General features: G+C 45.4%; 1 protein-coding gene across 1 annotated transcript in view; it reads left to right on the top strand.

Moving 5' to 3' along the window:
• TMCO4 (transmembrane and coiled-coil domains 4) overlaps nt 1-12,745 on the top strand; it is a 45,965-nt gene that overhangs the window by 29,939 nt on the left and 3,281 nt on the right. The window contains exon 13 of the mRNA XM_062593324.1: nt 1,131-1,248. Coding sequence (XP_062449308.1) covers nt 1,131-1,248 — 118 coding nt within the window. The remainder of the gene's footprint in view (nt 1-1,130; nt 1,249-12,745) is intronic.

Here is a 12,745-nt window from a genome sequence, read left to right as displayed (position 1 = left end):
TTTCACTGCTGTCAGGTTCATACAAATTTTGGCCTCGTTCTGTCAGTTTGGGAGTAACTGTATTTAGGTCAGATGAATTACATTGAATAAAACTCCTGCAAGATCAGATTTGGGCCCAGTTTGTTGAGCTTCAGTCCACTGTAGCTTGTCCCCATTCGCTTTGAAGTCTGAAAGAACCCGGAGATTGAAAGCCAGCTGTCAGAGCTGTCCCACTCGATTTCACAGCACGGTTACAAATCCCTAGTAGAAAACTTTAACCAAATGAGTTAGCCTCATACAGCTTCCCAAAGAACTCATCTGTGAGCAGCGAGGCAGTAACAGATGACAAACGAAGTGATTTGTGTTGTGGGGTGGATGTGTCGCAAAGGTTTCGCAGAGCTCTTTGTAGCCTCTACACCCAACTTCCAACGTAGACCGTTCTGGAGGGGACGGGAGCAGTGAGAAACGGCTTTCCGGGGAGTTGCCTTTCACTTTCTGCTATCGTACCGCTATGTCCAACCTAAATCCTCTCTGCAGAGAGCCCAGGTTTTGTACTGTCGCTCTGCACAGATGAACAGGTTACGTATTTCCTAAGGATGCATCACCTTCTCTCATCGTGCTGTTGTCTGCCCTGAAGCTGTTGCAATGACTTAAGGCAATACATTTTGTGGTGGGAACAGACTCTGGTTGATTTTGGCACTCAAGCCTTACATTTAAAGAGCACCTATAAATCAGATGCACTCTGAGGAGCATTATAGCTGACATCTTTGTCAGCAACATTGGTACTATATGCTTCAGCACCTGTAGAGCTGCCTACAGCCTGGAGAACTTTTACCTATTACTACGTTAAAAAGATTAAGTATGTGAGTGTAGCATAGTCTCCAGGCAAATATAGAAACAAATGGAAGGGTCAGATTCTTAAACCCACTGAATGTAATGATAATATACCCAGGAATCAGGATTGCACTGAGATTAACACTACTGTGTCCAGCAATGTTGTGATTCCTACCTCAAACAAAGCCACAGCAGGGCTTGGTCCAGACATTGCTGTGCTTCCAGGCCTTTTTATTTTCTTCTTGGCCTGAGCAGTCGTGTACTGCATCGGTCTAGCAACAGGATTTATTCATTTGCTTGTTTTGCTCTGCCCTTAGGGGAGACTGGCTACTGGGGTTTGTGTACAGAACCTCTTCGGTCCAGCTCAACGTTGCAGGACTCCAGCCAGTCAACTTGGATGACAGGAGGATGGTAAATGTGGACCTCTCCTCTGTAGTAAGTGATGCTTCTTATAGTCTCAGTTTTTCCATCTATCCTTCGCTTGCAGCACTGCAGTCTCACACTCGTCACATCGGGGAACGTGAGGCACTAAAGGGAGCAGCTCTATGTTGTTCCTCTTACTGTTCTCGTCTCGGACTTCGGTATAGACTGTGTTGGCTCAGCCCCGGGGCTCTGCCAGCACTCACTGGAACTGGAATCTGAACAGTATTGACTACAGCAGTTACAGTTTGCTTCTGTTGTTTTGGGGTTTTTTTTGGTTTTTTTGGTTCTGAAATATTTCATATTGGGGATAGAAAATGCCATTTTTCTCCATAAAAAGGCCTGACTGTCTTGCAAGCCCCAGGTGGGCAGGTGGGTCGTCTAGACTCTCGGGATCTGCTTCCAGACTTGCCACTCACTGTAGCAGTTCAGCGATTGGGAAACCCACGGCTCAAACACATGCCTGCAGAGCAGGGGCAACCTGCCGTTTTATCTGGATGGAGCCCTTGACAGTGTCAAGCAAGTTCACGGCCCCTGTACCTGGGCCCTTGGCTGAGTTTTGTCACTGGGCTGCAGGAGCTGGTTTGCAGCTGCAGAGCTCCGTGGTATCGACAGCTGGTTTGTCCGAGCTGCTTGGTTTTTGGTGTGCAGCTTTCCAGGAAACAGGAACAGTTTCCGATTCCTGCCCTGTATCCCTAGTAGACATTTAGTTTCCTTAAAGCTATTGAGTGTCATTAGTGATAAGCTGATTTATTATATCTTTAGCAATACTCAGGTCAATTACCGTAAGTGAACAAATGATTCAGTGCTTTGTCTTTACTCATGAGCTCCTCCACAGAAAATTGCACAGAACCCACTTTCTCTATGCCTATTCATTGCAACCTCAAGAGTGCGATCTTCTTTTTCTGTATTTTAATGATTTAATTCATCTTTCTCCCTCTGCAAAGAGGACAGGAAGGTGCTCAGCGCAAAGCTCAGGCTGCTTGCATGGTCACTCTTCCTGCCCTAACTTCTCCTGAATGTCTGCAAAAGCTGGTAGGAGTTAATCTGTTAATTTTGCTCTGGAGCCAAAGGCACTTTAAATGCTTTCAGACTTTTTTGAAGCACCAGCTTGGTGAGCCTATAAATACCCAACCATTACCAGCTCATTTCATTCATAATAACTGAGCTACGCACATCCCTTGCCAGAAAATGCAGGATTTAATGCTGTACAGATAAAATAGAAACTTCACAGGCCAAAATTTAGGCATTCCAGAGGGAAGTGGTAGAACGGAGGCTTTTAAACACGGTTTAGCACTATAGCTGCTCTTGTATCTTTGAGTCTTATTAGATTGCCTTGATTAGCATTTCCACGTGCTCCTGCATTAACTTCCTCACTGTCGCAGAGTTGTCATGAGTCACTTGCGACCAGTGCATCTGTTGAAAGCATTAAAAGAAAAATGGCCAAACAAGTCAACCAGTGATGGCACTGGGGTGACATTTCCCGTTAACTCGGTCGCTGTTACTCTCCTCTCTTCAGCTTCCCTTCAGAGATCCTCTTTTCTGTTGACCTTCTGCTTCCTGCTCTTCAAACCCCCCTGGAGTCCCATAGGCTTCATCCTGCTTGGCTTGCAGCAGCCTCTCCATTTTTCCTGCCAGAGGAACAGTGTTTACATTTGAGCTAAATGAATAACGCTTGCAGAGCTGCTATCTACTAATCTTCTATTGTTGTGCATCTGTGGCCATGCCGCATGATGCCGGCAGACAGTCCCAGTGCTGTTCTCATTTTAGAAAGAGCTGACACTTTCACTTGCTTAATCTTACTGCAAAGCAGTGGAGGAAAGAAAAAAAAGAAAGAAAAGAGCAACCCTCGAAGGGAAAGAAACTATATTAAGTAGGTGTCATTCTCTTGATCCATTTTCCAGAGCATAGAGCTTTATGAAAAGAAATAGAGTGCATCCCGTGGAACATTTTAAAAGGAAAAGAGGGAAAAAAAAAAAAAAGAGAGAGAGCAAGAAGGGAGAAGGAAAGATTCAGGGACACGATTTGAAAAAAACAGTGAGAAAGCTAAGATGGATTTTGCTGCAAATATAGTGCAATAGCATAAGAGAAATTTATATAGAGATGTTTTCTATGAAAAATTTGCCATAGAATACAAGAAGGGCTATTTACAAGAAAGTTTCCTCAGAAGAGGAAAGAAAATTATTAGAATATAAGATCCTGTGCAGTAATTTGGACCCACATTCATCAAGGCCAATATCCTGTCTGCCGCAGGGCATCCTGCTGTTGCAGCTCTAAATTCCCATCACAGCACCAGGAGCAGCAAGGTAGATTCTGGGGTGGAAGTGAGGAGGGAGCATCATGAATATGATCCAATGTGTATACTTATATTTATGTGTAAAATAGGTATTTGCCTTGCAGGAGACTTGTAATTGTACATATTTGAGAGAAATGGAGTGATACGTCTCAAGTAAAGGAATCTTTAAATATTCCCTAGAGGCGACTTTCTGGGAGCACCTGATTTGGACTCCTCCTAAATTCCATAAGAAAATTCGGAATCTTCTTTAGCTTATATGGAATGTTTTGAACTGGGAACACCGAGTCCTAGTCTGAAAAAAGTCCGTGACATGATGGAGGGACTCAGTTGCTTATTAAACATTTCTTAACTGGCTTAAAAGCCAGTTCTTAAATCCCTTGTGAGTGCTTATTGCAATAGGAGTAATTTACTGGGGCCAGTTGCTTCACCATTTCCTTGTATTTGTCTCCCAGATTAAGCTTTGGTTCTTGGCACGTGAAAAGTAGAGGGGCTTGAGAAGTGGGCATGTTTATAGCCTACGCGGGAAAGGGATGCTAAGGAGGAAATATGTTAACACAGCACTTGGAGTGAGCGTGCCTGGCTGTACTTGGAAGAACTTGGCTCGCCGAAGGGATTGTAGAGATCTCTGATACGTCTGAGATCTCCAGGAAAATACAGCTGAGTCTCAGCTTCGGTGGAAATTAAACATCAAAAAAAGCCAGGGGTGCTTTTAAATTAAGCTCTCGCTGGTTTTGAGGAACGATAATGATAATCCCTGATTATCTGCTTCTGAGCATGCCGAACAGGCACTGAGATGGGCTTATCAATCATTCCCTTGTGTATATTTTTGTCACCAACCCTCGGAGACCACGTTGGGGCTCTGCAGAGGACCTGGGTACGCCTCCAAACAGGAGGTGCGCAGCCTGGACCTCTGGCAACAACGTCTGCAGGGCTGGAGCAGTTCAGATCCTGCTGAAACGCAGCTGGCGATAAGAAAGGACAAGGAGAAGAGGAAAGCACTGGTGATGCAAAGGTGTTTAGCCCAAAAATCTTACACGGGCAGTGCCAGTATTTTAGGCATCTCACAGTCCATCCATGATGAAAACTGGACTGGACCCAAAGGGCTTGGTTCTCTTTGCTGTGGTATCCCGAGAGTCCTCTAATGAGTGCAGGGCTAAGGGACCTTAGTATAAATGGGAATTCATCTCAAAGGCATTTATTGCGCATCTCTCTTGGTTAGTATGGGTTTTTTTATCTGCCTGTCAGTAAGAAAACTCAGAAGAAATGTCCTCCCACTCAGCAAATGCAGTTATAAAAGCCTTCCTAATGGTTACAATGGGACTGATTTATTCAGGGGATTTATTTGACAGCACCTGTTAGAGAAACCAAGGAAGTAATTGAGTTGTAGTATATTAGATTGATTGCTGTTTGTTCAAATGGGGCATTGTAGATTACATCCTGCATTAACATTTGAATATTGCAAAAATGTTTTTAAGCTCAGAGGCAAAATGTAGGCAGAGCATTTGCACAGGAGCGAGGGAGTAAGGAATGGGGGCTTAGGTTTCTTTGGGCAATTTTACTGCAGCAGAAACTGGGAACGAACTTGCAAGCTCAGGTGTAAAATGAAAGCATGATTGAAGTCTAGTAAAGAGCATGAATGCAGCCTGGTTATTTTTTGCAAAGTCAGCACCATTCTGCTGTTGAGAAGAGGGGAGGGGCTTTGAAGAATACTCAGAGCATCTAAGTCTATCTTCTACTTTAGGTACATACACAAATAATCCTTAATTGCTAGTTTGTGATTAGTCCAATGTGAAATTGGCTCCAGATTGTGATTAAGTTTTGCATTGACTTTAAAAGGCGCTCTTTTCCCATGCTTTCAGTGGCTGAATTCTCCTTGTCTTGTTCTTCATTGCCATATTGTCTGGGTGGCACCTGCCTACCTGATGCTGGTACTCAAAGGTTCCTGTTGAAGCAACACACAGGAACCCCGGCTGAGAGTAAATCCCTCCCTATCCAAGCACATAGAAAACCAGAGCCCTGTTCTGTACAGCTCACGGACTGAAGATATGAGATACTTTTATCTCTAGAGCAGCCACTGCAGTGATACGTAGCGATGAAACGCGCTGATGTGTTTCACAGCCAAGTTCTCCCGCAAGGTCTTTGCACAATGGAAGGCAAAACAGAGGAGCTCGTTTTTGGAATAATCCGTGTCGCACGTCGGCACAGTTTTGCCTTTTTCCCTGTGAGCTACTTCAAAAGCTTTTTCGTGTTCTTTGTGGCTGTAACTAAGCAGTGGGAAAGCGCTCTTTATGACAACGATTAAAAAACAAGAATTACTGATTTCTCTTTCCACATGCTCTCAGAGAAAAGGGGTCAATACTCTCATTCAGAGGGAATGCAAACAGATTCAAAGGCAGTCTGGCCTTCAGCGAGGCAGGTACGCAGCATACATAAATACCATAAGCAGATGCAAACGCTGAGCTTTGTGAAATCCAACTGATTTGGCATTCCTGTGATTCATGCTTTCTCCAACATGCGTTAAACTTTGGGGTTTTTTTCCTGCGTTCCTGAGACTTGCAGCAAAGAATTAATTCTGGTTGTGAAATGTGGATTAATTAAGAACCCTGGGGCAACTGTAAAGCAAAAGGTTGTATGTGTGTTGTTACAGCCAGAAGTAAACACTTGTTTCAAATGAGCATTGCCGCCTCTCCTGGTGACAGAACTAGCAGGATCAGAAGAGCAGCAGCTAGGAGCACTCAGTCCTCTTTGGTCATGTTTTGGGGAACTGACCTCTCCTGAAAACGTTCATAAGAAATTTTAATGTCCAGCTAATCTCATTGCTGCTCCGGGGGTGTTGTGATGGACTCCGAGAAGAGAAGGGAGAACGTGGGCAGGTGCTGCAAGGACTTGGGCAAAGGAAAGGCATCTTGTGTAGGAAGCACCTCCAGGATGCTCAGCTCATGCTATTTTGTGCAGAAAAGTTCTCTTCTGCTCTGCCTATTCCCTTTCCTTGGCAGCTTTCTCCAAACCTCTGACAACAGACAAATACTTGGGTAATGAGAAGGGAGGAGGAAGGAAGCAGGCTAGAAATCAGTACATAAACAGGAGATAAAAAAAAGCCTCTGTTCAGTCTCGCAAGGAACCGACTCCCATTTTCTTTTCTACCTGTTCAGCATCCCACAGATGCACATGCTTCTCCTCTCCTCCCTTAGCCAGCTGGCAAGAGGAGAAGTGCTGCAGTCATTCATTGCTGGAGCAATTCCTCGGTGGCCACCAAGGCTGAAGAGATTTGTCTTCTCTGGGGGACATGCAGGTCTTCGTGGGAACAAGCCTAGTTGTTTGCTAGGCTCTCAGGGCTGTATTCTTTTATTATTTGGGTGCTTGAGACAGAAGAGCTATCGGATCTAGCTGAAAAAACTCACGGGAATGGTTTCTTCTTCTGTGTGTGTCCCTGCAGCCCTGCCCCGGCGCTGTCAGTGGGTTCTCTGTGATCCTAACTGCAGTTGATCGCATGAGGGAGCTCAGAGAATCACCCATTAAATGCATATTAAATACCCTTTGCCCTTTGGGATCCAGGCGGAGGGTGCTGACAGTGTCAATAAATGGTGGAACAGAGGAAGAAACTGCCAAAACTTTCTCCAAAAATGTGCAAACGGAGCCATTAACTTACACGTTTGTTTTCACTTTATGGCAGACAAAAACTCAAAGTCTGGTGTCCCTCCTTGTTTCAGCACAGATGTATTGCTTGATCTGGGCGTTCTCTTTAGTAGGCAGGGGATAGCTGCTTCTAAAAGGCAGAGAGAACCGTTTTACAGCACTCCATGAACCTTTGCTTTATCAGTCTGGTGCCAAAATTTGCCTGCGTGCTGCCACTCAGAAGCAGCCTGGTGCCGTAATGGTGTGGCGTAACTGTGTGTTTATAGAAGTACTTTTCTCATTTCCTCCGTCGTGCCTGGAGCACGCGCGTATCGTTTAGCAGTGGGTTTCCATAACACCTGCTCTAGTGAGTGCAGTGTTCGGACACCCCAATTCCTGTGGGCAAAACTGAAATTCTGGGACTTGGAGCATCGCCTTAGAAAAGCTTTGCTTACCAAATGCCACCTTGTAGACAGATTCAGAGGTTATTTATGTTTGTATCTAATACAATCCAATGCATGTAATTTGCTGTTGCATGTGTTGTAACCAGAGAAGTTTTGATGCCGTTGCCTCTTTCTCTGCTGCAGCATAAGTTTGCATCAGATTTTTCCCGTATGCTTGACACATTATAGTACCTTGTGTTTGAAAATAGGACTGCTCTAATAAAGCCAGAAAGTGCCGGCTCTTGACAGGTTCGCAGAGAACAGGTTTGTAGCTGTTGACTTCACAAACAGCTATCCCAATCGCACATCCCTTACTCAAGCAAAACTGCCAGCAAGAGCAGTGGGAGTTTTCCTTAAGCAGTGTTAATAGTGTTTGAGGCTGTAAGAGTGGCTACACAAAGCACAGTAAGGTGAATTAAGGATAGAGAATTTAGCTTTGTACTCTCTGAATGCCTTGTTGTATGTTGGAACACGACTGGTAATTCAGTATAATTCTTTTTGTTCGGTTCTGAGCATCTTTTCTAATCCCATCAGCTAACACAGGAAGAAGATTTAATTGCAGCAGCCTATAAAAAGTGTTAACGAAGGAAAAGACTGCCTTGGCTGACACGTGAGGTTTTCCGCTGTAGTGCAGTTTCACTTAATGCATCTGAGATTTTCTAATTACACCAACATGTATTATTGATATTCACAGTGTAGCTAAAATACTTTGCAGCTCAGCACTGCCTGCTGAATTTGGACCTGCTCAAGCTGGGATCTCACCAGAGTTTTGAACCTAAGTGAGCTCGAACAGGTCAGAGCAGAGGGCATGACACATGCACGTGCAGTCTTTGGTGAGGAGGCAAGCAAGGAATAAGAAGAGAATGAAATAGTTGAGTAGGAAGACTGGTAACAAAAACAAGAGGCTGTTTTGGTAATAGCTTAGGTGTCTGTTTTCATTCTGGGTCTCCAGCATAAGCGGTACAAACCGCTGCGTTGCATTTCGTGAGTGGATGGGAGAATGTACAGGAATTTTACCAGCAACGTTAAGATCGAGATCTTAAACTTGCTGCGAATCACGGTGTGACGTGCTTGCACGAGATTTTATTGCTAAGGAAAGATGTCGCACTATTCCGTAGCTGCTAAAATCTCCTGTATGCCCCGCAGTGTTTTACTCAGGTTTATTATCTCCATCGACTCGTAAAGGTGATTAAGGTATGAATAAATTGAGAACAGGTCGTTGTCCTGGAGATGGCAGAAATTCCCTTAGCTAACCAAAGAAGGTGTTAGTCACCGGGGTGACTTACTGGCTGCGGCTGCACACTCTTCCAGGTAGGTTCTTCTACCCATCAGTATCTGTTTTACACGGGTTCAGCATCAGTCGTAGGTGTGACCTCATTTAAGCTAAACGCTCAAGTGATGTGGCTTTTGTCCAGTTTTTCGGAGGAAGATCCCTGAGGGGTTAGGATAGGGACAACGGTGCGTGTCCTTCCTGCCAGTGTTTGAATCAATGTCTTGTGAGCGGCTTTCCAGGTTTTGGTCCGGTGCAGGTGTAACCCAGCTGAGCAAAAAAGAAAAAAAAAAAAAAAAAAAAGCCCTGGGCGTGGAGACAGTAAGGAAGAGAGGCTGTAATCTGCGTCAGGAGCACAACGTTGAAACAGCACAGCGCTCGTGCTGAGCAGGAGTGGGTGTTCGCGCGAGGAGGAGCGTTCTGTCCTCGTAACCCAGTGACTATGCTGAAAGCTGTTATCACGCTGCCAGCCACCATGTCATTTCCTCCCTTCGCTACCTACAGTCATTTCTATCTTAAATTGCCGTTATTAAAATTTGTCATGATCTGTCATGCTTTGGTTTCTTGATCTGGGACTAGGTAGGAGGTGAGATGGGCTTTTCTCCATCTCACCTCCGCAGGGCTCTAGGCTTCCTGAACTTATTTCCCCCATTTACTTCCTCTGTCTTCTTGCTATATTCTGCTTTTTCTCCCCTCCATCATACAGTCCTCTTGGCGTTCATGTCTGGAAATTGAGAGTAAAGCCGGCAGAGCTTTTCAGCACTATGGCAGCAAAAAAAAAAAAAAAAAAAAAAAGCACTTTTTACTCAAAATTGTCAACGTGTTCCCACAAAGTGTTTCAAAGTCTGATGGAAAAAGTCAGGGAAAAAATTATTGCATCAATGTGAATGTGGTCTGAGCTCTGTCTGATCCCCTAATTATCATCCCCGAAGTGAGAATGACTTGATTAATAAGCTTTAGTTGAAATACGAGCGCACATAAAAATTACCATCTTGCTCAGAAAATACTGCTGTAATTAAAGGAGCACTTTTACCAGTCAAGGCAGTTTTTAAACAAGGAGCAAAATAAGGATTGAGGAACTTACCCTTATTCACAAGAACTGTATTTGTGCGAAGGAATAATTTAGAAGCAAAGCTTGTTAGCTTCAGCTGAATCATGCTCCAATCTATTCCATCAGTTTTTCAGAGCAGGAATAGAAACATCAAAGAGGAATAATGCAAATCACATTGACAGTGTTTTCAAAATAATTTTAGCTCTATAAAGTTTTCTTGAAATATATTTTTGTGAGCTTCACCTCTGCTGGAAGCCTGAACTGCTAAGTAAGACTGAGGATACGCCTGTAGTGCCAAGGATACCTACGGCAGACACCAAACCTACATTTTTTAGTAAATCTTTTAAATTAAATTACGGCGTCTGAATTACTGAGCACATTCACCTTCTTCGCTTCTGGAAAATAGTGTTCCCTAAGAACGAAGACAGAAAGATTTTATTTCTATTTTAACTGAATTCAACCACGGCCTCTTAAGGCTGGTTTAATGCCCTGCTGGTACCTGCTGGGGGATTTTGCTCTTCCACCAGCTTTTCCAGGTACCTCCAAGCCCAGCCACGTTCCTTGGACTGAACTGGGTTAGGGCTTTCCCGTAAGCTTTCAGAAAACAAGGAATGGGGAGTTTTTGGCGGGACTGAACGTCCTCTATCTTGCAAGAGGTGCTCGGCGCACTGAAGAATCAAGGTTTATGGTGAAAAATCAAGGTTTGCGCTGACGTGGGGGGATAACTCGGACCAGAGGAGCCTGCCAGCTTGGCGGAGATGATGGTATTTTGATTGATAAGCTGGTGTAGCTTGGGCGTCCTACAATCGATCGGTGCTTGCCGCCATCTGGAAGAGGAGGGCTGCGTGGATCTCGAGGCAGTATCACCATCTGGGGGTTCGGGGGAAGACACAGAGGCTTTTGAGTTTCTTCCCTTTGTTGTCAACGCTGCTGCAAAACCGGCCTCGTGACCCACATTTATTTCAGTGCGCGGGACCGTCGTGTTCGTCTCTTCATCGACGACAGATTCGCTGCCGCTTTTTGAAGCGGAAAGCAAACCAAGTCGCCCGAGGGGCGATACCAACAGCTGCTGAGCTGGCTGTGTTGAGATATGCCACCCAGAGGAGTTTGTGTTTCATTATGTGTACGTACAAAGCCGCTGACGCGCCAGGGGGAAGCAAGGACCGCTGAAAAGCGAGGTGTGATGATTATCCGAGCGTCGGAAACTGCTGCGCCCTCTGTTAACTCTTTTCACCCCACGCAGAACAACTTCGAAGTAAACCAGATGGGATCTTCAAGCAGTCAGATCTGAAGCGAGCAAAGATTCCCTCCACCACGTTTCATGGAGATTGCTGCGTGGCAACTGCCCGCGGATGCCGTTCCCGTCCCTTTTCAGCCCCGCCGGTCTCTGCTCCCTGGCCCTCTCCACTTGGAAGTGCTCTCATTAATCCAGGTAACAGTTTCTGCGTTACAAAGCCCATCGCTTGCCTTTGTATGGAGACCACCAGTGGGTCGGTTTCGGGCCCGGAGACGATGACGTTATTTGTGTTCAAAGCACCTGTACGTTCAGAATGGTGTTTTTACGAAACCATAACCAGAGGCACTTACTGCGCTGAGCAAAAAGAGTTCAGTGAGAATTGAGTGGGCGCAGCTGACCGTGCTCAAGGACACTTTTGACACTTCTGAGTGGATCTGAACTTGAAAACCTTTCCGAAAGATGCGAAATGATGGCTCCTCTCAGCTGATTGATAGATCCACCTGAACAACGCAATAAACTGTAGCTCTGTGGAGATTTTCCTGTGCTATGCTTGGTCCTGCAGCAGAATTATTGGTATAGGTGGTTTGCGTCTCACAGTGAGTCCAAACAACCATAAAACCACGTATAACAGATGGGAAGTCACCTAGGCACACTGTTTTCATTTCCTTATAGCAAACATAAATCTCTTTGCTGTGGTTATAAAAGCAACTTTTTCATTCTGTTTGTTCTGAAGTTCCTCCTGCACTTTGTTCTCAAAAATAGTCAAACGAGTGTTTCACTTGAAAGTTTTTATTGTCCCTTGCAAGGTTTTGAAAGGTCCCATCCCTTCTCCGGCCCGGCCCGCCCAGCAGAGGAATGCAGCTCCTCGAATTGCATGGAAGAACGGGGGCGTCCGAGAGCTGGGATTGCCTGAGCTTCCCTACCAGGGTGGCGCCATGTCTTGAAAGCGGCAGCGATAGCGTCCTCGCTGCGCTTTTGCTGACGGCTCACGAATTAATGTCACGGCACAGCGGACTTCTGCACGGGAGTCCCACCTGCTATTCAGCTCCTCAGCGCTTGCGTTTGGCTTGAAGGCATCCTTTAAAATCCTTGTCCTGGAAATAGGAGCGAGCGAGTTTCTTTTGAAGAGCTTTAGCGGTGTTACTTAGTCGGTCTGCGGTAAGGGACAGATTTTCAGAGGTCTCTGCTCCTCTCTTAGTTGCATGAGGAGAAGCCCAGCTGTTCAGAAGTGCTTCTGCGTGGCATCCCGGGGATCGCGATGCTCGAGGAAGAGGAATTCCCCACTGTTTTAGTGGAAGCTGCTGGATACCAAAGACTGAAGAAAATCTAGTCCTTAGGGCGGCAGGAGAAATAGGTTCTCTCTGGCTAATGACTAGTAAACTTAATAAAGCCACTTCTTAGAAATCCCCAGGCACTGACCAAGGCGGGTAGATGGTACTGACTGTCGCCAAGGAGCGGCTTCAAAACACAGCAAACCAAGAGACTTCAACCCCTGCCTTAAGTCTGCTTCTTTCTTGTTTCTACCCACTTTGTCCAGCTTTCTGCTCGTTTCCCTTTTCATCGCTGCCCCCCTGCAGCGTAGCGAAGGGTGCTTGCTTTC

The sequence above is a fragment of the Rhea pennata genome, chromosome 22 (assembly GCF_028389875.1).
Source record: "Rhea pennata isolate bPtePen1 chromosome 22, bPtePen1.pri, whole genome shotgun sequence".
NCBI classification, from domain to species: domain Eukaryota; kingdom Metazoa; phylum Chordata; class Aves; order Rheiformes; family Rheidae; genus Rhea; species Rhea pennata.
Note: the sequence above shows the minus strand (reverse complement) of the source record. Positions and strands in the feature narration are given on the sequence as shown.